The sequence below is a fragment of the Pristiophorus japonicus genome, chromosome 7 (genome assembly GCF_044704955.1).
Source record: "Pristiophorus japonicus isolate sPriJap1 chromosome 7, sPriJap1.hap1, whole genome shotgun sequence".
In the NCBI taxonomy this organism is placed as follows: domain Eukaryota; kingdom Metazoa; phylum Chordata; class Chondrichthyes; family Pristiophoridae; genus Pristiophorus; species Pristiophorus japonicus.
The window spans coordinates 79,355,463-79,380,241 of record NC_091983.1 but is presented as its reverse complement, the minus strand read 5'-3'; the positions used below and the strand labels follow the sequence as shown (position 1 = coordinate 79,380,241).

Sequence of the window (24,779 nt, the reverse complement as noted above, 5' to 3'; positions counted from 1 at the left end):
ACGGGTTGGCAGCATCGGGGCAGAAGTAGGGACCGCCGGAAAAAACCCCGAGGTGAATTTCGCTAGCGGCGGCCATTCGACCCCAAATCGGCGGTCACTGGACTCCGCATCTTGGCTGCCACTTTCTGGCATTAAGAGGCCTTTTTGGGAGGCTGAATTTTGTCCTGTTTGACTTACACAGTGAATACTTACTCACTTACAGAGAAACAAAAATTACAGCGCAATCACATATCTTTTGAAAGCTGTTGTAATCAAGTAGTCATTCTAGCAAGTGATTTTTCAAGCCTGGAAGATATGTCTAAAATTTTATTTATTTTGGTTTAAATAAACTAGTCATAGTTCAATTCTAGAGCATATTAGAATTCCAAGAGTATGTAATGCATCGTATATTGTGCCATTTAAAAAAATTATATTTTATATTATACACATACTAAGGCTCTATTACAATTTTGCGAGATCTGTACGTAACCAGTCGAGAAGCATTTGAGCCATCTCTACACTAGCATCCAAAACAAAGGCATGACGAATTCCTTTTTGACAGAGATGAATGGTCCCTTCAGGAAAGCTTCTCTTCATATCTTCATAATATGTGATTGGGCACCAGTGATCATTGCATCCATAGTAAAAGATAAGCTAAAATGGAGACACAATTGCAGACTGTCAGGAAAGATTTATTCACCAAATTCACTTTATTAGCAGCTATTTGTTACATGTAACATTTAATGTATGACTGTGAGAATCCTGGAAACCATTTTAAGCCAAGATTTTCCAACATTAAATTAGGATATACAGGAACAGATTATGGCCCCAAGTTTCCACATGATTTGCTCCTGATTTTTAAAGGAGCAGCTGGTGGAGAACGGAGTACCTTAGAAATCGGAATTCTCCACATTTAAGTTTTCTGCAGTTCTAGTCAGGTAGAACAGTTTCACTTTTGAACAGAATTTTTTTTTCAAAAGGGGGCGTGTCCGGCCACTGACGCCTGATTTGAAAGTTTCCACAGTGAAAACGTACTCCAAACTAACTTAGAATGGAGCAAGTGAAGATTTTTGTAGGCCTGAAAAAACCTTGTCTACACATTAAAAAATCAGGCGCAGGTTACAAATTAGGCGTCGGGAACAAGGTGGGGAGGGGGGGAGGGGGGGGGAAGGGAAGTCATTACATTCTACAATAAATCCTTAGTTATACTTATACAAATATTATACAAATAAACCAAACCTGAATAAACATTTATAAGCAAAGAAAAGATTAAATAAACCATGTTCCTACCTGTGTGAAAGTGCTTCAGGCAGGCCTTTCAGGCAGGGAGAAGGCTGCAGGAAGCCTCACAAGTTGAGGCAGCCGTTCCCGACGGCAGGCTGGGGGGAGGCAGTGAGGGCCCGACCGACGGCAGCGGGGGGGAGGCAGGGAGAAGGCTGCAGGAAGCCTCACAAGTTGAGGCAGCCGTTCCCGACGGCGGGGGGGCGGGCGGGGGGGGGGGGAGGAGGCAGTGAGGGCCCGACCAACGGCAGCAGGGGGGAGGCAGGGAGAAGGCTGCAGGAAGCCTCACAAGTTGAGGCAGCCATTCCCGACGGCAGGGGGGAGGAGGCGCCCCTGCCGTCGGTCGGGCCCGTCGGGAAACGGCTGCCTCAACTTGTGAGGCTTCCTGCAGCCTTCTCACTGCTGCAAGAAGCCTCAGTGCTGATCATGGAAGGGCAATGTGCTTTTATTAAAAAATTTTAAAAATTGAACAGCTACAACGAACTACAAAAATGTTTCCTTCACGCTGCGTGTGCGCGAACGCTCCAACGCGCACGCGCAGGGTTACCGGCACGAAAAAAACTCATTTAAATGGTACCCGCCCCCTCCTACTTACAAAATCGGCGCGAGTGGTAGGCTCCGCTCCCTGGGCGCCGCGCCAAGCTGACATCGAGCTGCAAAGCGCTCGAGAATAGCGCGTTTTTTTTCAGGCGCCGTTTTCGGCACGAAAAACGGGCGCCCAGCTCGGAGGGGCACCTGTTTTGCCGCGTGTGGAAACTTGGGGCCTATGTGTCTATTTTGAGGTATCTTTCCAAGTATAGTTTCAAAAAAGCATCACATCTTGTATATCACTGAATTTGACACCTTATTTTCTTCAATTTTACACTGGTGATCTGCAAAATTATTTTGCTGTGTTGGCTTTAGTAACGGTTGTGAATGTAATACCTTCATTAAACATGAAGGTACTGGAAACTTCACGTGTATAATTGTAGAGAAGATTAAGCTCAAAAGAATGATTTACAGCATACTTTGAAATTGAACAAGGAAAGTTCTATTCACCGAAGGCAGCATTTAGTCGTTCAGTTTAAGAAATTCTGATTGGAAAATGTCTGAAGATTCCTACAAAAATACTTTGTGGAATATTTATTAGACCCTTCTTTAGAGAACTCAGGGTGTTATGTATGGAGAAAGAGTCAGACTGAACACTGTGAGCTCAAAGTAAAGTGTGACCGTAGTCTTTTAATGCAGGTCTCCAGAGTGTCTCTCCAACCTGTGAGGCTTCCTTAAATACCTGTGCTCCCAAGGGATTATGGGATCCCTTGGGACTCCAGGGGATGAGCCCTCTGGTGGCTGTACAGAATAAATACAAGTTTACATACATAACAACACTCCCCCCCGCCCCCCTAAAGTCAATAGTGTAACTATTTACAATGTGAGTCGATCTGGGGCCCTTCTTGTCCTGGTTGATCATCTCGGTGTGAAAGCTGGTATTGTTAGAACATTTGTTGGACCCTTGCTGGGCTGCTGTGCAACTGGCCTTGCTGGGCTGCCTGGTGTGGTGAGTCCTGCTGGGCTGCTGTGGATGATGGGTTCTGCTTCATTGTCAACCGTGGTGCCGGTTGCCACTGGTGTGTATGTTGGGGGATCAAAAAAAGTAGGGTCCAAGGTGGGTTGCTCAGGATAGTCCAAGAATCTGAGTCTGATTTGGTCCAAGTGTTTCCGGTGAATGAGTCCATTTGAAAGTTTGACACGAAACACCCTGCTCCCCTTTTTGGCCATAACAGTGCCAGGAAGCCACTTGGGACTTTGTCCATAATTCAATACAAATACAGGATCATTGATTTCAATCTCGGGTGACACATTTGCGCTATCATGGAATGTATTTTGTTGAAGCCACCTGCTCTTTACCTGTTCATGTAGATCAGAGTGAATTAATGAGAGTCTTGTCTTAAATGCTCTTTTCATGAGCAGTTCAGCAGGTGGGATCCCAGTGAACGAGTGGGGTCTCGTGCGGTAGCTAAGCAGGACTCGGGATAGGCGAGTCTGCAGTGAGCCTTCAGTTACCCTCTTCAAGCCTTGCTTAATGGTCTGCACTGCTCTCTCTGCCTGACCATTGGACGCTGGTTTGAACGGGGCAGATGTGACATGTTTGATCACGAGTCATGAATTCTTTGAACTCAGCACTGGTAAAACATGGCCCGTTGTCGCTCACCAGGACATCGGGCAGGCCGTGTATGGCAAACATGGCCCGCAGGCTTTCAGTAGTAGCAGCAGACATGCTAGCCGACATTATCTCACATTCAATCCACTTGGAGTACACGTCGACAACCACAAGAAACATTTTACTCAAGAACAGGCCTGCATAGTCGACGTGTACCCTAGACCACGGTTTGGAGGACCAAGACCATAAACTTAGCGGCGCCTCCCTGGGTACATTGCTTAACTGCGAGCATGTATTACATCTGTGAACTCTAAGTCTGCATCGATACTGGGCCACCACATGTGGGATCTGGCTATCGCTTTCATCATTACGATGCCTGGGTGGGTACTGTGGAGGTCATTGATGAAGGTGTCTCTGCCCTTCTTGGGAACCACTACACGATTGTCCTACAGAAGGCAGTCTGCCTGTATAGACATTTTATCTTGGCGCCGCTGGAACGGCTTTATCTCTTCCTGCATTTCCACTGGGACACTGGACTAGCTCCCGTGAAGCACACAGCTTTTGACTCGGGATAATAAGGGGTTCTGGCTTGTCTGGGTTTTGATCTGCCGGGCAGTGACGGGTGATTGCTCACTCTCAAATGCTTCCATAACCATGACTAAATCTGCGGGCTGCGCCATTTCCACCCCTGTGGTGGGCAATGGCAGCCTACTGAGAGCATCGGCACAGTTTTCTGTGCCTGGCCTGTGGCGGATGGCGTAGTTGTATGTGGACAACATGAACGCCCATCTCTGGATGTGGGCCAATGCGTTGGTATTTATCCCTTTACTCTCGGCAAAGAGGGTTATGAGTGGCTTATGGTCAGTTTCCAATTCGAATTTTAGCCCAAACAGGTATTGATGCATTTTCTTTACCCCATAGACACACACTAACGCTTCTTTCTCAATCATGCTGTCGATTCTCTCAGCCTTAGACAGACTCCTGGATGCATAAGCAACTAGTTGCAGTTTCCCAAAATCATTAGCTTGTTGCAATACACCCCCGATGCCATATGACGACGTATCACATGCTAGTACCAAATGCTTACATGGATCATACAACACAAGCAATTTGTTAGAGCATAACAATTTTCTCGCTTTTGCAAAGGCATTTTCTTGACTTTTGCCCCAAACCCATTCGTTCTCTTTTCGTAGTAGGACATGCAGTGGTTCTAACGGTGTGCTGAGACCCAGTCAGAAGTTACCAAAGTAGTTCAGGAGTCCCAGAAACGACCGCAGCTCCGTCACATTCTGTGGCCTCGGTACGTTCTCGATTGCCTCCGTCTTCACGTTGGTGGGCCTGATGCCTTCCACCACAATCCTCCTTCCCAAGAACTCCACTTCAGGCATCAGGAAAACACACTTCGAGCATTATAACCTGAGCCCCATGCAGTTGAGTCGACTAAGAACCTCCTCCAGGTTCTGCAGATGCTCGACTATGTTCTGACCTGTGACCAAGATGTCGTCCTGGAAGACCACAGTAGGTTTTCCATGTTTTTCTGGAATATCGCCACCGCTGATCGAATTCCAAATGGGCATGTGTTATAAATAAAACGACCTTTGTGCATGTTGATACAGGCGAGGCCCTTCGATGATTCCTCCAGTTCCTGCGTCATGTAGGCTGAAGTCAGATCCAGCTTCTTGATCGTCTTTTCTCCTGCCAGTGTTGCAAAGAGGTCGTCGGCCTTTGGTAGTGGGTATTGGTTCTGCAGGGAGAAACGATTGATAGTTACTTTGTAATTGCCACAGATTCTGACGGTGCCATCTCCCTTGAGGACAGGAATGATCAGACTGACCCACTCATTGAATTCGATCGGTGAAATTATGCCCTCTTGTTGCAGCTGGTCTAGCTCGATCTCTACCCTTTCTCTCATCATGTACGGTACTGCTCCCGCCTTGTGATGGATAGGTCGCGCTCCTGGAATTAGGTGGATCTTCACTTTTGCTCCTTGGAATTTCCCGATGCCTGGTTCGAACAGCGAAGGGAACTTGTTTAAGACCTGGGCACACGCAGTATCGTCAGCGGGCGATAGCGCTCGGACACCACCCCAGTTCCAGCGTATCTTTCCCAGCCAGCTTCTGCCGAGCAGTGTGGGTCCATTGCCCGGTACCACCCAGCTTGTGCACCGCTCCATTGTAGGAGACCTTTACGGTATCACTGTCGATTGCGGGAATCAGTTATTTTGTGTAAGTTCTTAGTTTTGTATGAATTGGAGTTAAGACTGGTCTTGAGGCCTTGTTGCACCGCAATCTTTCAAAAGTCTTTCTGCCCATGATGGACTGGCTCGTGCCCGTGTCCAGCTCCATTGACACCGGGAGTCCATTTAGTTCAACATTCAGCATTACCGGGGGACAATTCGTGGTGAATGTGTGCATCCCATGTACCTCCTCGGTCTGAGGCTCTGGTTCATCGTGATCCTCTGTGGATCTGTCCTCCTCTGCAACATGGTGGTTTGCAGATTTAGCAGGATTAGCAGCTCGTCTGCACATACGTTGGAGGTGTTCCATTGTTCCACAGCCCTTGCAAACATACCCTTTAAATCAGCATGAATGGGAACAAGGATTACCCCCGCAGCGCCAACAAGGTGTTAATGGCCTTGCATTCATCACTCTTGATGGTGGACTCTGAGACATCTGCGGATGTGCAGATGCAGGTATGTGTGACCTGCCCTGTACGTTGCGATTCGAAAACAACATCACTTTGTTCACAGTACTTGTAGCAGCACTTGTGTGCTGAGAGATTTGCTTAGTCACTGGTGACAATGAATGCCTAGACTATCGCTGTGGCCTTACTCAAGGTTGGAGTCTCTACAGTCAAAAGTTTGCGAAGTATGGTTTCGTGGCTAATGCCAAGTATGAAAAAGTCTCTGAGTATGTGCTCCAAATGTCCTTCGATTTCGCAATGTCCTGCAAGGCGTCTTAGCTCGGCAACGTAGCTCGCCACTTCCTGGTCTTCAGACCTTTTGTAGGTGTAGAACCGGTATCTCACCATCAGAACGCTTTCCTTCAGGTTCAAATGCTCTCGGACCAGTGTGCACAAATCATCATATGATTTCTCCGTGGGTTTTGCTGGAGTGAGCAGATTCTTCATGAGGCCATACGTTGGTGTCCCACAGACGGTGAGGAGGATCGCCCTTCGTTTGGCAGCGCTCTCTTCCCCATCTAGCTCGTTGGCCATGAAGTATTGGTCGAGTCGCTCCACAAAAGTTTCCCAATCATCTCCCTCTGAGAATTTCTCCAGGATGCCCACTGTTCTCTGCATCTTTGGGTTCGCTATCTGTATCTCGTCACCAATTGTTACATATGGAGAAAGAGTCAGACTGAACACTGTGAGCTCATAATAAAGTGTGACCATGTTCTTTTATTGCAGGTCTCCAGAGTGCCTCTCCAACCTGTGAGGCCTCCTTAAATACCTGTGCTCCCACGGTATTATGGGATCCCTTGGGACTCCAAGGGATGAGCCCTCCGGTGGCTGTACAGAGTAAATACAAGTTTACATATATAATACAGGGGATCATAATCAACAGAAAAGTATAATTTTAAAGCTGTAATTATGAAGTGTTTAGGCAAGTTACAATTGAGAAAATTCCTATTTTTCGCCTTAAGTTCATATTTCCAGTGATGGGGCAAACTGCAGCTGGTTTTACAAATCTGAATGTGGGTATTCAACAAAGAATAATCAAAGTTACTTAAGACTTTAGTTGTTTAATGATATAGCTTCCAATTATTTATTGACAGTATCAAAAATAATGTACTATAACTGTAAGCAGGAAACAAGTTAAATGTTATTTACTATCATTGCTATAGAAATAAGTGACCAAAAGTTCAGAGCTCACAATACGTCCAGATGACTGGGTACCTGGCCAGGACATGACTTAGAATGTTGTCAGAATACATCACTGGGCAGGGCTTGGAATTACTACATTTCAACACTGATATGATTCTTGGACACATTGAGGACATTCCTGGAACCCAAAATGTGTGCCTATTTAAAAAGACTAGGGGCTTAATTTTCCCCAAGTTATCTGCGCCGTTTTTTTGGCGTGTGCTGTTTTTTTGGTGTAAATTAAAATCTCCAAGTTTTCCCAAAGTTTCTGCGTCAGCGTAATCAGTTAGTTACGATTTTTTTAGGTTAGTATTTTTTGCGTCATAGGGGGCACAACCTGATGTCTGCGCCAGTTTTTCACATTGTAGCAAGTTTGGTCAACTTACATTTTTCCTAGGACGGCGTATGTGACCACTCCTAAAAAGCCTTCTGGGCACTTTTAAGAAAAAATTGGCGCAAAAAAACGCCATTGTTTTCAGGCGAAGTTTTGGAGGGAGTCAAGAAGGCAAAGAATATGCATCATGAAGCTTAAATTTTTACAAAGTCAAAAGGGAGAAAATGGAAATCGAATGCAATTCTTTAATTTTTGATTTCTTTCAAAGTACCACGCCTTCACTGAATGACTCCTCAACGGGCTCGAGGTTCGAAGCGTCGGCCGGCAGAATCGCTCCCTGTGTGGTTGAAGCCGAACTGAAAGGATGAGAATCCTTAGGCTATACTGCAGCTTCCAAAGAAGCCCAGGGGGGTTGACTCCGAGCCCGTGTCCGGGCGAGGGGGCGATTCTGCCGGCCGACGCTCTGACCGTCGAGCCCGGTGAGGAGATGTTCGGTGGTGCGGTGGTACTTTGAAAAAAAATCAAAAATTAAGGAATTGCATTGGACTTCGTTTCTTCATTGAATGCCTACCTAGCTTCCTGTTCTAAGCACGCCTATTGCGCATGCGCAGACCAGGGTGTGGTTCATACTAGGGCGTCGACCTTGGGGAGAAAGAGCGGAAAGAAGGTGTGAGTGCTTTGTTCTGCAAAGCTACAATTAAATTATGGGGGCAATATTAGCAATGTTATACCTCGTCCAACGTTTCTGCATGATTGTGCTGTGGAGAAGATTGATTAGTCAGCATCACGTGAGGAACCTCAGAGCACGTAGGGTGATGGGCAGGAGGCCTTACCCACATCGGGTATATCGAGACAGGTGTTCATACCTGCACCTGAGTAATGCAGACTGTGTCAGAAGGCTGCGTTTCCACAAAGAAGTTGTAACCGAGATCTGTGAGTTAATAAAAGCAGACATGCACCCTGGAAGCGTCAGAAGGACTGGTTTGTCAGTTGAAGTAAAGGACACAGCTGCACTTTCATTTTATGCCTCTGGATCATTCCAGGCCACAGCTGGGGATGTGTGCGCCATTTCTCAACATGCAACACATATCTGCTGCATTATATGCCCAGAGGAATGACTACATAAAGTTCCCCATGACTTCCCAGGCAATGCGTGATGGGGCTGTGGGCTTCTCCAGGATTGCTGGCTTCCCAAAGGTACAGGGCTACATTGATTGTACCCATAACGCCCTGCGCGTACCTTTGGAGGATTCCAAGATGTACAGGAACAAAAAAGTCTTCCACTCCGTGAATGTGCAGCTTGTCTGTGACAACATGCATCGCATCATGGCAGTTGATGCGAGATACCCTGGGAGCACCCATGATGTGTTCATCCTACGTGAGAGTGCTATATCTGCTATGTTTCAGCAGCAGCCAGAAGGGCAGATTGGCCTTGCCACCTGGCTCATGAGGCCCTTACGTGTGACCCGGACAGAAGCTGACCAGGAATACAACATGTCGCAAGCATAATAGAGAGGACCATTGGCATCTTGAAGCAGCATTTCCGATGCCTGGACCATTCCAGAAGCTACTTGCAATACTCCCCTGAGATTGTCGGTCAGTTCACTGTTGTCTGCTGCATGCTACACAACTTAGCCATCATAGGCAGTAGCAGCTGATAGTGGAAGACCCACCTGAGGTGAGAGTGGCTGATGATGAGGAGGAAGATGCAGATGACGAGGTGGAGGAGGACGAGGAAGCCATGCAACTACCTGAACCCGGAGAATGACGGCAGAGGAGGGCGGGCTGTCGTGCCTCTTTAACGATTGCTCAACCGTTGCGCCAGCAGCTCATCTATGAAGGCTTTGCTGCCTGGAGGCTCAGCGGCAACGATTCCAAATGGACCATGTTTACTGTTTGGACCTGTTCCGTAATGTTGTGTTGTGTTAATGGAACAAATAATGGAACTGATTCTTCTTTAGTTCAAAAGGTTGTATTAATAATGGAACAAATAATGGAAATGATTCAGTTATATTTAAAAATATATTTTATTCAAAAGTTTAACACGTGTTTGTACTTAACAATAATAAAAAATATTCTTGTATCAAACTTTAAAGTTTTCAGTTAAGATCACTTACAAACTTTTAAACTTGTAAATTTACATCATAAGAACATAAGAAATAGGATCAGGAGTAGGCCATATAGCTCCTTGAGCCTGGGCCGCCATTCATGGCTGATCTGATCATGGACTCAGCTTCACTTCCCTGCCCACTCCCCATAACCCCTTATCCCCTTATCGTTTAAGAAACTGTCTAATTCTGGCAAATTTATTCAATGTTCTAGCATCCACAGCTCTCCGAGGCAGCGAATTCCACAGATTTACAACCCTCCGGTAGAAGAAATTTATCCTCAGCTCTGTTTTAAATGGACAGCACCTTATTCTAAGATTGTGCCCACTAGTTCTAGTCTCCCCGATCAGTGGAAACATCCTCTCTGCATCCACCTTGTCAAGCCCCTTCATAATCTTACACGTTTCTGTAAGATCACCTCTCATTCTTCTGAATTCCAACGAGTAGAGGCTCAACCTACTCAACTTTTCCTCATAAGTCAACCCCCTCATCCCTGGAATCAACCTAGTGAACCTTCTCTGAATTGCCTTCAAAGCAAGTATATCCTTTCATAAATATGGAAACCAAAACTGCACATATGTATTCCAGGTGTGGCCTCACCAATACCTTATATAGCTGTAGCAAGACTTCCCTGCTTTTATACTCCATCCCCTTTGCAATAAAGGCCAAGGTACCATTGACCTTCCTGATCATTTGCTGTACCTGCATACTATCCTTTTGTGTTTCATGCACAAGTACCCCCAGATCCCGCTGTACTGCGGCACTTTGCAATTTTTCTCCATTTAAATAATAACTTGCTCTTTGATTTTTTCTGCCAAAGTGCATGACCTCACACTTTGCGACATTATACTCCATCTACCAAATTTTTGCCCACTCACTTAGCCTGTCTATGCCCTTTTGCAGATTTTTTGTGTCCTCCTCACACATTGCTTTTCCTCCCATTTTTGTATCGTCAGCAAATTAGGCTACGTTACACTCAGTCCCTTCTTCCAAGTCGTTAATATAGATTGTAAATACTTGGGGACCCAGCACTGATCCCTGCGGCACCCCACTAGTTACGGGTTGCCAACTAGAGAATTAACCATTTATCCCAACTCTCTGTTCTCTGTTAATTAGCCAATCCTCTATCCATGCTAATATATTACCCCCAACCCCGTGAACTTTTATCTTGTGCAGTAACCTTTTATGTGGCACCTTGTCAAATGCCTTCTGGAAGTCCAAATACACCACATCACTTACAAAAAAACTTTTAATTTGAGAACAGTTACATCAGTAACAACAATAATAATAACAACAACAGCAACAAACAAAGGCTGCACCCATCTCTTCACCTTATTCTAAGACCGCCCGCTGCGCTTGGTCTTGGTGATTCCATCCCTGCCCGCAGTGTTTCTCAGGTTGGTACCAAGCTTATTCTTTTGAGTATCTCGGGTAATGTGCACTTCTTGATGGGGGGCATGGGCAGGTGACAAAGTGGAAGGCCTGGCATGGGCCTCTTCAGATGCTGATCTGGGGATCGCGCATCTGCAGAAGGGGCAGTGGCATCATTTTTTCAGCGCAGACATTAGGCTCCACCCCCCCGAAGCTAAAGAACAGGCTGCGCAGTGTCAATTAAAAAAATTAGAAAAGGGAAACTTCCAAGTTATTTTTTTGGAGTAGTCGGGGCCAAAAAAAGGGCATAACTCTTGAAATACACCCCCAAAAAAATGGCATTGTGGAAAATCCGCAATTTACTTTTAATCCATATAACAGAGTGTGCTATGGGAAGCATGTTACAATAAAGTATAGATTTACAGGATTTGTCAAAAATTTGTATTTTTAGTTTAAATTAGACCAAATATTAATGAAATACTCCATTTAAAAATTTGGTAAATACAATTCCCGAAAAAGTTTGGTTTACAAAACTATATTTAGGAGGTACAAATATTATCATAAACCAGAGCGCAAAAGTTAATAGCTAGTGACAGACAAAAGGGTACATTTTCCAGGGGCTAAATTCAGTGGTACAGGTGCTGGGGGACCAGAAAATTTGGCTCACATCCATAAGACCACATTTACTAGACTTTTGTGCCAAGTGCAATTTTCCAATAGACTTTTAGTTTGGCCTAAAGTGATCTTGCTGAAAAAGCAACATAGCTGTATTTGAACAGAATAACATACTAAAATTAAGCCGAAAAAGATTTTCAATTTGCCAATATGGAGTGAGCCTGCAGGAAGCTCCATGAACGATGGAGCTCTTAAAATGTCCGAGGCTTTTTAACCATTTTCAAATTTTTAGTATTGGCTTTATTTCTTTGGCATTCTTATGGATAAAAATGTTCATTCTTTTTTAAAGTCTCTCCCCTAATGTTTGTGTGGAATCTAAAATAGCCAAATGTTGTCTGCTAACCAGACAGCTGACAGTAAGAAGATATTTGCAAGACTCTGGGGAGGTACCAGCGGATTGGAAAGCAGCTAATGTAACGCCTCTGTTTAAAAAAGGGGGCAGACAAAAGGCAGGTAACTATAGGCCGGTTAGTTTAACATCTGTAGTGGGGAAAATGCTTGAAGCTATCATTAAGGAAGAAATAGCGGGACATCTAGATAGGAATAGTGCAATCAAGCAGACGCAACATGGATTCATGAAGGGGAAATCATGTTTAACTAATTTACTGGAATTCTTTGAGGATATAACGAGCATGGTGGATAGAGGTGTACCGATGGATGTGGTGTATTTAGATTTCCAAAAGGCATTCGATAAGGTGCCACACAAAAGGTTACTGCAGAGGATAAAGGTACGCAGAGTCAGAGGAAATGTATTAGCATGGATCGAGAATTGGCTGGCTAATAGAAAGCAGAGAGTCGGGATAAATGGGTCCTTTTCAGATTGGAAATCGGTGGTTAGTGGTGTACCTCAGGGATCGGTGCTGGGACCACAACTGTTTACAATATACATAGATGACCTGGAAGAGGGGACAGAGTGTAGTGTAACAAAATTTGCAGATGACACAAAGATTAGTGGGAAAGCGGGTTGTGTAGAGGACACAGAGAGGCTGCAAAGAGATTTAGATAGGTTAAGCGAATGGGCTAAGGTTTGGCAGATGGAATACAATGTCAGAAAAGGTGAGGTCATCCACCTTGGAAAAAAAAAGTAAAAGGGAATATTATTTGAATGGGGAGAAATTACAACATGCTGCGGTGCAGAGGGTCCTTGTGCATGAATCCCAAAAAGTTAGTTTGCAGGTGCAGCAGGTAATCAGGAAGGCGAATGTTAGAATGTTGGCCGTCATTGCGAGAGGGATGGAGTACAAAAGCAGGGAGGTCCTGCTGCAACTGTACAGGGTATTGGTGAGGCCGCACCTGGAGTACTGCGTGCAGTTTTGGTCACCTTACATAAGGAAGGATATACTAGCTTTGGAGGGGTACAGAGACGATTCACTAGGCTGATTCTGGAGATGAGGGGGTTACCTTATGATGATAGATTGAGTATACTGGGTCTTTACTCGTTGGAGTTCAGAAGGATGAGGGGTGATCTTACAGAAACATTTAAAATAATGAAAGGGATAGACAAGATAGAGGCAGAGAGGTTGTTTCCACTGGTTGGGGAAACTAGAACTAGAGGGCACAGCCTCAAAATACGAGGGAGCCAATTTAAAACCGAGTTGAGAAGGAATTTCTTCTCCCAGAGGGTTGTGAATCTGTGGAATTCTCTGCCCAGGGAAGCAGTTGAGGCTAGCTCACTGAATGTATTCAAATCACAGATAGATAGATTTTTAACCAATAAGGGAATTAAGGGTTATGGGGAGCGGGCGGGTAAGTGGAGCTGAGTCCACGGCCAGATCAGCCATGATCTTGTTGAGTGGCGGAGCAGGCTCGAGGGGCTAGATGGCCTACTCTTGTTCCTAATTCTTATGTTCTTATATCAGCAGATCAGAAAAAGTTGAAATCAAGAGGAACTCATACTTTTGCAGAAGCTCACGGTGCAACAAATGAAGAGTTCTGTGGTGTTTGTTAAGTCCAATTAAAAATAATGATGCTTGCTGGTTTTAAAGCACCACAAATACAGAATTTCACGGTTGAAGTGATTCAAGATGAAAGAAGGCATTATCATATTTTAGGATTTCTGACTTTACTTCCATGTGGGAGCACAGGATGTATTCTATGCAAACAATTATACACCACCACCTTCGAGTTCCCCTCGAAGTCACACACCATCGTGATGTGGAAATATATTAGCGTTCGTTCAGCGTCGCTGGGTCAAAACCTTGGAACTCCCTCCCAAACAGTACTGTGGGAGTACCTTTACCACATGGACTGCAGCGGTTTAAGGCAGCTCACCACCACCTTCTCAAGGGCAATTAAGGATGGGCAATAAATGCTGTCCTTGCCAGTGACACCCACATTCCGTGATTGAATAAAAAGATAGTAGGTTCGTTTTCGCAGTTATAAACTGCACCAAAAGGAAACAAAACAAAATGGGAATATTCTGTAAATATAAAAGTTCATGGGGTTGGGGGTAATATATTAGCATGGATAGAGGGTTGGCTAACTAACAGAAAACAGAGAGTCGGGATAAATGGGTCATTTTCTGGTTGGCAAACAGTAACTAGTGGGGTGCCGAAGGGATCGGTGCTGGGTCCTCAACTATTCACAATCTATATTAATGACTTGGATGAAAGGACCGAGTGCAATGTTGCCAAGTTTGCTGATGATACAAAGATCGGTGGGAAAGCAAATTGAGAGGGGGCACAAAAAATCTGCAAAGGGATATAGACAGGCTAAGTGAGTGGGCAAAAATTTGGCAGATGGAGTATAATGTGGGAAATGTGAGACTATTCACTTTGGCAGAAAAAATAGAAAAACAAATTATAATTTAAATGGAGAAAAATTGCAAAGTGCTGCTGTACAGCTGGACCTGGGTGTCCTTGTGCATGAAATACAAAAAGTTACTATGCAGGTATTGCAAGTAATCAGGAAGGCAAATGGAATGTTGGCCTTTATTGCAAGGGGGATAGAGTATAAAAGCAGAGAATTCCTGCTACAACTGTATAGGGTATCGGTGAGGCCACACCTAGAGTATTGCGTACAGTTTTGGTCTCCGTATTTAAGGAAGTATATACTTGCATTGGAGGCTGTTCAGAGAAGATTCACTAGGTTGGTTCCTGAGATGAGGGTGTTGAATTATGAAGATAGTTTGAGTAGGTTGGGCATATACTTATTGGAGTTCAGAAGAATGAGAGGTGATCTTATCGAAACATGTAAGATAATGAGGGGGCTCGACAAGGTGGATGCAGAGAGGATATTTCCACTCATCGGGGAAACTAGAATTAGGGGACATAGTCTCAAAATAAGGGGCCGTCCATTTAAAATTGAGATGAGGAGGAATTTTTTTCTCTCAGATGGTTGTAAATCAGTGGAATTCTGTGCCCCAGAGAGCTGTGGAGGCTGGGTCATTGACTATATTTAAGGCGGAGAAAGACAGATTTTTGAGTGATAAGGGAAGAAAGGGTTATGGGGAACGGACAGGGAAGAGGAGCTGAGTCCATGATCAGATCAGCCATGATCTTATTAAATTGCGGGCCAAATGTCCTACTCCTGCTCCTATTTCTTATGTTCTGTCTGCTATTCGTGGTAGCGTATTGTGTTTTTGTTGTTACGGGAAGCATTGTAGCAGAAGTTTAAAAAAGTCTGGGATTGCTACATTTGTTCAGTCATGTATATTTTACAAAATAAACCAGCAATGATTTGTCATTGATCCCATCTTACCAGTGTTTATCAATTCTGCCTATTGAAAGATTGTGAAAGCACACACGGCGGCATGTGTGAGTTTGTGGCATCCAGTTTGTATGTCATTGTTACATATCCTGAGTCACTTTATTATATAAATAAGGAACTATTTTAAACCACTCAACACGTGACGAGAATGGGGCATGTAGAAGGTTGAAATAAAGGCAGCATTCTCTCCTCTGGGTTGGCGCCGTACTCATGCTCTTCGTCAGTCTAACTAGCGGGTTTTGAACAACATGTGACGCACACCCTGCAGGTAAACAGGATATAAATAGGACCCCAACATGATTTTAATATGCAGGCAGGCGACCCATGATTAGTGCCAGGTTTGCCAGAGAAAGAAGGTGGGGAACAGCAAATGGGGATAAGCAACACTTTGTGCTATGTCAACAAATGGCAATGTTGGGTAATCTTACCATAGCGGCTCCCTTAAAGATGTGGCATCTTCTTTAGAATCTGATCCCAGGTTATGTGATTAGTGTCCACAGACTTGATTCTGCACTATTGTTCTGTGGCGCGTTAGATGGGGCAACCTTCCTTGCACCCAATTCATGCAACAGCAACTCTACCTCAACTCGGCTCCAGACCTCATTATATCCTTGGTCCAAACATGGACAAAAGGATTCCAGAGGTGAGGTGAGAGTGACTGCCCTTGAAATCAAGGCAGCATCTGAATGAATGTGGCATCAAGTGGCCCTTATAAAGTGAAGTCAATGGGAATCAGGGGGAAAAAGCTCCACTGGTTGGAATTATACCTAGCACAAAGGAAGATGGTTGTGGTGGTTGGAGATCAATCATCATAGGCCCAGGACATCTCTGCAAGAATTCCTCATGGCAGTGTCCTAGGCCCATCTCCTACCATCTTCAACTGCTTCATCAATGACCTTCCCTCCATCATAAGGTCAGAAGTGAGGATGTTGACTGATGACTGCACAGTGTTCAGTTCCATTCGCAACTCAGATAATGTACATGCCCCCATGCAGCAAGGCCTGGACACCATTCAGGCTTGGGCTGATAAGTGGCAAGTAACATTCGTGCCATATATAAGCCACCAATGACTACCTCCAATAAGCAAGAGTCTAACCACCGTCCCTTAACATTCAATGGCATTACCATCACCAAATCTCACGATCAACATTCTGGGGGTCACCATTGACCAGAAACATAACTGGACCAACCACATAAATACTGTGGCAACAAGAGCAGGTCAGAGGCTGGGTATTCTGTGGCGAGTGTCTCACCTCCTGACTCCGCAAAGCTGTTCCACCATCGATAAGGCACAAGTCAGGAGTGTGATGGAATACTCTCCACTTGCCTGGATGAAAGCAGCACCAACACTCAGGAAGCTCGACACCATCCAGGACAAAGCAGCCCACTTGATTGGCACCCCATCCACCATCTTAAACCTTCACTCCTTCCACCACCGGTGGCTGCAGTGTGTACCATCTATAAGATGCACTGCAGCAACTCGCCAAGGGTTCTTCGGCAGCAACTCCCAAACCTGCGACCTCTACCACATAGGACGAGGGCAGCAGGCACATGGGAACACCACAACCTCCACATTCCCCTCCATCCTGACTTGGAAGTATATCACCGTTCCTTCATCGTCGCTGGGTCAAAATCCTGGAACACCCTCCCTAACAGTACTATGGGAATACCTTCACCAAACAGACTGCAGCGGTTCAAGAAGGCAGCTCACCACCATCTTTTCAATTACGCCCACATCCCATGAACGAATAAATAAAATAAAAACAGCCACCAAACAGGTTCCTTGGGTGCTGTGCTGGTCCATCAATTGCTCATAGACTCCATTTCCTGCCTGCACATTTACTTGGCCAGCCAGTTTTTTTGGCATTGTTGAGACCGTGACAAATTATACCCCCTTAAATTTTGGGGCTGCTGATATGCATATTTCCCACCCATCCTTTGGCAAGCTCCTAATCCCAGAACTGTGGAGCTTGCCATGAATAGTTAATTGGAGCCAACCCTGCAAAATTCCATAAATTTGGAAGTGAGAATTTGAGTTTTGCCAAAACTGGAAAATATACCCCAAGATTACTCCCACTCTCTGCTTATAAATTTATATATATGGTTTAGTTTATCATCTTGTGTATCCGATTCCATCTTAACTTGTATTTTAGGCCAGTCAAAGTTGGAAGGGAGAGGCTTGAATTTTGTGATGTGTGAATACTTTCACACTGTTATTAATGCCTTGACACTTACCTCGATTTCACATCACATCTGAAATTGCACCTTGCCTAAACAGCATTTCCTCACTGGAATGCCAACCTAGTTTATGTGTTCAGCTCTCCTGGAGTGGGGCTTGAACCCATCATCTTCTGACTCAGAGGCCAAACCAGCTACTGTGGGTAGATAGCCAGGTTTTAGCACATTCTGTTTATATTGTTTCACATCGATTGACACTTGAAACTTAGATCTACATTGGCAATAGGAAACCCATAGGTGCTCAAGATAGAGCCACCCGTATCCCACCAGCTGTGTATATAGTACCAGGCAATCCCACCTGCACATATACTGGAAGATCTGGATGTGGAGATTAATATTCATGAGGGAAGCCATTTAAAACCTTGAAATCACATTGATGACAGATACAGGTCTGCCAGTAGCTGTCAAGATGCCCACTGCATTTAATTTTGTTGCTGGTTCTTTCCATGCAGTAGAAGGAATTATCTGTCAACTCTCACCAACAGTAGAGCACAGTTAAATCATACAGGTAACAGGTGCATTGTTTTGCCAGGACAGACCAAGATGAAAGAGCAATGTATTTTTTTACTATTAGGTTCACCAAAGTGATGAGCACTATTGGTGACATGCATGTGGCCCTAAGAACCCCTAAGACAATGCTACCCACATCATGAACAAAAATGGATTTCATTCCATGAATGTGCAGCTTGTCTGTAGTCAAAGGCATAGAATCATGAATGCGAATACCAAATACCCCTCATGGCTGCCATGGTTCTTTTATTTTATGACAATCAAGTGCCATTATTATTTCAATGACCAAGAAGATTGGATAAATGGCTGCTGTGGGACTAAGATTATCGATTAGAGCCCTGGCTCATGATCCCTTCGAGACACCCACAAACAAGACTGAAAGAAAGATAATAGTGATGCACATAATGCCACTATGGCCTTGGAGGGCAGCAACAATGTTCTTGAAACCCTGCATTATGGTTGTCTCCATGTAATTCTCTGACATGATGAATTCAGAGGAGAAATTGCTGTGAATTGGAGCCGAACATATCTCGAGCCAAAGCTAGAGCATTCTTTGTGGAGGAGATGCCTGAGGTTAGGACCTCATTTAAGAGGAGCTCCACTGCAGATGGCCATGGAGTGGCTATGCTCTATACGGTGCTCTGCAAGCTAGTTACACAGTCATGCAGCTCTGCATCAATGCAGGTTGTCAAGTTGTGCATAAATGGCCCCAAACTTCGTAGGTTCTCATTTTAGGGCAGAGGTTGGGTTTTGCCAGCTCCTCTTTGGCATCTAGAAGATCAAAGAAAGAATGAAGGATTGTACCACTTGTGAGCTTGAGGGAGTCCTTCAATCTTTCACACTTCCTTTATTGCCTACATATCTATAATCTGGAGTATCCTTTCCTCATAAAGTGTCAAAGATTTCAGAGTAGGTGAATCTGCATGTGTTGAACTCTATTATGTCTGGCCGCCTTCTGCTGGCAGATAGAAAAGAGACATATATTGAAATGAGGAATGTGTGATAATATGTGTGTCACCCAGTACCCAGCAATGTTATTTAAACATGCAGCATGTAGAGTGCTTGGTTTTGTAGCTTTCCACAGTTAATGGGAGTCACAGGCCAAACACATTGGCATGGCAGCAATATAGTGTGCCCTGTAAAAGCATGGGCATGTCTATACATTTGGATAGTAAGTGAACAGTTGCTGGTGTGTGATGCTTTCTCTCTCTGTGATGTTCTACCAAATTTACAGTGAAATGCTGTTAACATACATTTTAAGATTATAAATTTGGGTAAAGTATGAGCACCTTGGCAACCTTGTGGAGGGTGCACGTTTCTTCCTCAAGTGCTCCTTGGATCGGTGCATAGTTGAGACAGCATTCACTCTTTCAGTAAACTTCAGCCAGGCTTGCTCTGGCACTGCTGTTCACCAGAGGATATCACTGCCCTATAAAAAGGAGACCCCTTTTCTGCAGGACCACCAGCAGCTGGACCTCCAAAGCTGCATCCTGGAATGGTGTCTTTCTACCTTATGACAGGATAGTTTTAATGGCAGCCAGCTGTCTTTTAACAAATGTTGACACCGGGCAACACACCACTTGACCTTGCTTGCTGAGTTTCCATCACCTCATGTGCTGTGATATGAAAATGAACTGACTTCATATTATAGTACAAGGATAGTCAAAAGTCCTGCAGGCACACACAGCTTCCGAAATACGAGTGGTCCTGTCACCACAGCACTGAAATGATATTATCAGTCCCCACCTCTTTATGTAGAAATGAAGAATGGGGAGATCTGTTTTTTTAAAAAGTGTCAAATACTAGTTTCTAAGTATATCTGGAAGTTCTGCAGGGGCTCTCCTCTGGAAGACTGGCAGAACCCACATAGAACTGGTCTAAACAACTAAAAAACAACTGGTAACATTATTTCTGCAGGATCTTTGGTGGGAGACTGGGAGAACCCAGTGAAAATTCTTCCCTGTTATCACCTTTTGCGCAGTGATATGAAAACAGTTTCGTATTTCAATTATCTAAATTTACAGCAGCGAACCCGGGGACTGGGAGAAATTTAGAACTCAGCAGAGGAGGACAAAGGATTTGATTAGGACAGGGAAAATAGAGTACGAGAGGAAACTTGCAGGGAACATTAAAACGGACTGCAAAAGCTTCTATAGATATATAAAGAGAAAAAGGTTAGTAAAGACAAACGTAGGTCCCCTGCGGTCAGAATCAGGGGAAGTCATAACGGGGAACAAAGAAATGGCAGACCAATTGAACAAGTACTTTGGTTCGGTATTCACTAAGGAGGACACAAACAACCTTCCGGATATAAAAGGGGTGAGAGGGTCTAGTAAGAAGGAGGAACTGAGGGAAATCCTTATTAGTCGGTAGTTGTGTTGGGGAAATTGATGGGATTGAAGGCCGATAAATCGCCAGGGCCTGATGGTCTGCATCCCAGAGTACTTAAGGAGGTGACCTTGGAAATAGCGGATGCATTGAGGTCATTTTCCAACATTCCATAGACTCTGGATCAATTCCTATGGAGTGAAGGGTAGCCAAAAAGGAGGGAGAGAGAAAACAGGGAATTATAGACCAGTCAGCCTGACATTGGTAGAGGATAAAATGATGGAATCAATTATTAAGGATGTCATAGCAGCGCATTTGGAAAGAGGTGACATGATAGGTCCAAGTCAGCATGGATTTGTGAAAGGGAAATCATGCTTGACAAATCTTCTGGAATTTTTTGAGGATGTTTCCAGTAGAGTGGACAAGGGAGAACCAGTTGATGTGGTGTATTTGGACTTTCAGAAGGATTTCGACAAGATCCCACACAAGAGATTAATGTGCAAAGTTAAAGCACATGGGATTGGGGGTAGTGTGCTGACGTGGATTGAGAACTGGTTTGCAGACAGGAAGCAAAGAGTAGGAGTAAATGGGTACTTTTCAGAATGGCAGGCAGTGACTAGTGGGGTACCGCAAGGTTCTGTGCTGGGGCCCCAGCTGTTTACATTGTACATTAATGATTTAGACAAGGGGATTAAATGTAGTATCTCCAAATTTGCGGATGACACTAAGTTGGGTGGCAGTGTGAGCTGCGAGGAGGATGCTATGAGGCTGCAGAGTGACTTGGATAGGTTAGGTGAGTGGGCAAATGCATGGCAGATGAAGTATAATGTGGATAAATGTGAGGTTATCCACTTTGGTGGTAAAAACAGAGAGACAGACTATTATCTGAATGGTGACAGATTAGGAAAAGGGGAGGTGCAACGAGACCTGGGTGTCGTGGTACATCAGTCATTGAAGGTTGGCATGCAGGTACAGCAGGCGGTTAAGAAAGCAAATGGCATGTTGGCCTTCATAGCGAGGGGATTTGAGTACAGGGGCAGGGAGGTGTTGCTACAGTTGTACAGGGCCTTGGTGAGGCCACACCTGGAGTATTGTGTACAGTTTTGGTCTCCTAACCTGAGGAAGGACATTCTTGCTATTGAGGGAGTGCAGCGAAGGTTTACCAGACTGATTCCCGGGATGGCGGGACTGACCTATCAAGAAAGACTGGATCAACTGGGCTTGTATTCACAGGAGTTCAGAAGAATGAGAGGGGACCTCATAGAAACGTTTAAAATTCTGATGGGTTTAGACAGGTTAGATGCAGGAAGAATGTTCCCAATGTTGAGGAAGTCCAGAACCAGGGGATACAGTCTAAGGATAAGGGGTAAGCCATTTAGGACCGAGATGAGGAGAAACTTCTTCACCCAGAGAGTGGTGAACCTGTGGAATTCTCTACCACAGAAAGTTGTTGAGGCCAATTCACTAAATATATTCAAGAAGGAGTTAGATGAAGTCCTTACTACTAGGGCGATCAAGGGGTATGGGGAGAAAGCAGGAATGGGGTACTGAAGTTGCATGTTCAGCCATGAACTCATTGAATGGTGGTGCAGGCTCGAAGGGCCGAATGGCCTACTCCTGCACCTATTTTCTATATTTATAGAAGGCATGAAAATAACTTATTTTCAAAAGCAAATAAGAGGCATAGGATCTAATATGGTTTGAAGTTTCGTCCATCAGCACAACCAAGTGGTTGCATTCAAAATTGTGCCTGAAGCTGTGCCGATTTTACCAATGTTGAGAAATGTCCAAATATCCGCCTAATCTCATTGGAACATGCCCAAACTCACAATGGATGTACAGAAGCAAACTACTGTGCTTCTGACGACAGTTCGTCGTTAACTCTGTTTCTCCCCACAGATGCTGCCTGACCCGCTGAGATTTCCAGCATTTTCTATTTTTATTTCAAAATGGATATAAATTGGCATGAATCAGCGGAAACAATTGGGGCCCAAGGAACCACCGATCCCAAACAGTATATTGCTTCTTAGAGTCATAAATTTAAATGTTTCCATTCATTTAACCATCATTCATGCTCACCAGGCACAGCATTTTATAAAAACCTGCAATCGGGGAAGCTTTTCAAATTTTAATGTGACTTTTACTTTGCCATAAAAATGCATTCAAAGAAACAGGTAAATTTGGAATGAACTGACCTGAAAATGACTTTGTTTCTTGTTGCACCTGAAATTTGGATATAATGTTGAGAGACCCCACCAAATAAGTACAACTGGAGAATACTCACATCTGAGAGTCAGGAACATGGCCAGTTTTATGGGCAAAGTTTTGTTTGGACGGAAGGTTTGATGGACGGGTGTAAAAGATCGAGGAGACTTGGGTGTATTGTAGTTACGTGCGCAACTCATTTATGCCTAAAATTCCACAATCTTTTAAACAATGTAATTTGTTTACGTCCTGATTACATGTGCATCTGGATGTAAATGCGGAGGAAGCTCCAGGCCAATTAACGGCACTGCAACCCATGTGCAGAATCCTTTTATGTCATTCATATGGTGAACTAGCAAGTCAATTCTGACCTATCACAACGTAAAATTTGAAAAATAAAAAAACCCATAATAGTTGGAATTTAAATTTCTTGCAAGAAAGAAATCTCATTTCTATTATACATTGGTTATTTATAAATCTTAGATTCATAGATTCTGAAGCACAGCTGTTAAAAATTCAATAAATTCCTAATTAAGGAGCATATAATTAAATGTTTAATGACGTGGCTCATATTTGAAAGATTAGACTTTAACTGAGAGAAGGAAAAATACAATTGCAATACAACTTTCACAAAAAGTAGGAAGTTCATTATTGTGATTACAGCTGTTTATTTTGAAGAAATCAAGCAATGTAGGTGCAGAAATATTGCTAATAGACATTCCTTATCTAGATGAAAGACAAGCTTGAAAGCAATCAATTGCAATTAGTAATGAAAAGCTCTCTCGGGAATACAATGAGTTGCATCTATCACTAGAAGTGATTAGGGTGCCTCTCGAACTACTGCATACTTCCAGCTGTTATCCATCAGGCTTAAATCCAACTACTAAATCATAGAAAATTCATGTTGTTTATTATGATTTTTTCCCCCTTAAATGGTTAAATATCGTGAAGTACAGGTTTGAGATCTCTCAATACAGACACAGATTTTGGCAAAAACGCTGCTGGTCACAGGACATTGGTAGCACCATTGCAACCAACTTGTTTCATACTAGGTGTCATTGTGGCCTTTTAAATAGGATTTATTTTTAACAGTTTAGTTGATATACTATGATGTGGCATGTGGTCAAAAAGAAAAGAAAAATTGTGATTCCCCTTTACTGTAACTTCCCTTTGCTCCTCTCTCACTTCATAATTCTTTGTCTCCCAATCTATTTTTCTTTTTGTTTTTCACACTTTATCTCTGTATGCCTTTCAAACAACTTCTTAATGTTATCCCTATATCTCACTTTTCATCTCCAATTCTTTGTCTTATCGATTCTTCCTTTTTCTTCATATCTAAGAACATACGAACATAAGAAATAGAAGCAGGAATAGGCCATTCGGCCCTTTAAGCCTGCTCCCTCATTCAATAAGATCATGGCTGATCTTTGACTTCAACTCCATTTTCCTGCACTATCCCCATATCCCTTGATTCCCTTAGTATCCAAAAATCTTTCGATCTCTGTCCTGAATATATTCAATGACTGAGCATCCCATCCACAGCCCTGTGGGGTAGAGAATACCAAAGACTCACAATTTTTTAAGTGAATTCTTCTCACCTCAGTCCTAAATGGCCGACCCTTAATCTGAGACCATGACCCCTAGTTCTAGATTCCCCAGCCAGGGGAAACATTCTCCCTGCATATACCGTGTCAAGCCCCTTAAGAATTTTATACATTGCAATGAGATCACCTCTCATTCTTCTAAACTCTAGGGAATATAGGCACAGTCTACTCAATCTCTCCTAATAGGACAATCCCCTCCCGCCTCCTAGGAGTCAGTCTAGTGAACCTTTAGTAAGTCTGTCTCTCTGTCACCTATTTTTTCTATATACCTCTCAAAAATGTTCCTACATTGACTTATTCAAATTGTATCTTTTACCTTTTCTTAATGCCAAGACTTGCAGAACTGCTACCATAGATGGGATGGCTTTTCTGTCACTATGTCAGTGGATCAGGAGCAATGGCTCTGGCTGGTAATGGTATATCTGGGAGTTATT

The 24,779-nt window shown here is 43.9% G+C and overlaps 1 protein-coding gene across 4 annotated transcripts in view; it reads right to left on the bottom strand.

Annotated features, from left to right (window-relative positions):
• Positions 1 to 355: 355 nt before the first annotated feature.
• ldah (lipid droplet associated hydrolase) overlaps positions 356 to 24,779 on the bottom strand; it is a 414,051-nt gene continuing 389,627 nt past the window's right edge. For all 4 annotated transcript variants that reach the window (XM_070885075.1, XM_070885076.1, XM_070885078.1 and 1 more), the window contains one exon: positions 356 to 633. In XM_070885075.1, coding sequence (XP_070741176.1) covers positions 442 to 633 — 192 coding nt within the window. In that variant the 3' untranslated portion in view covers positions 356 to 441. The remainder of the gene's footprint in view (positions 634 to 24,779) is intronic.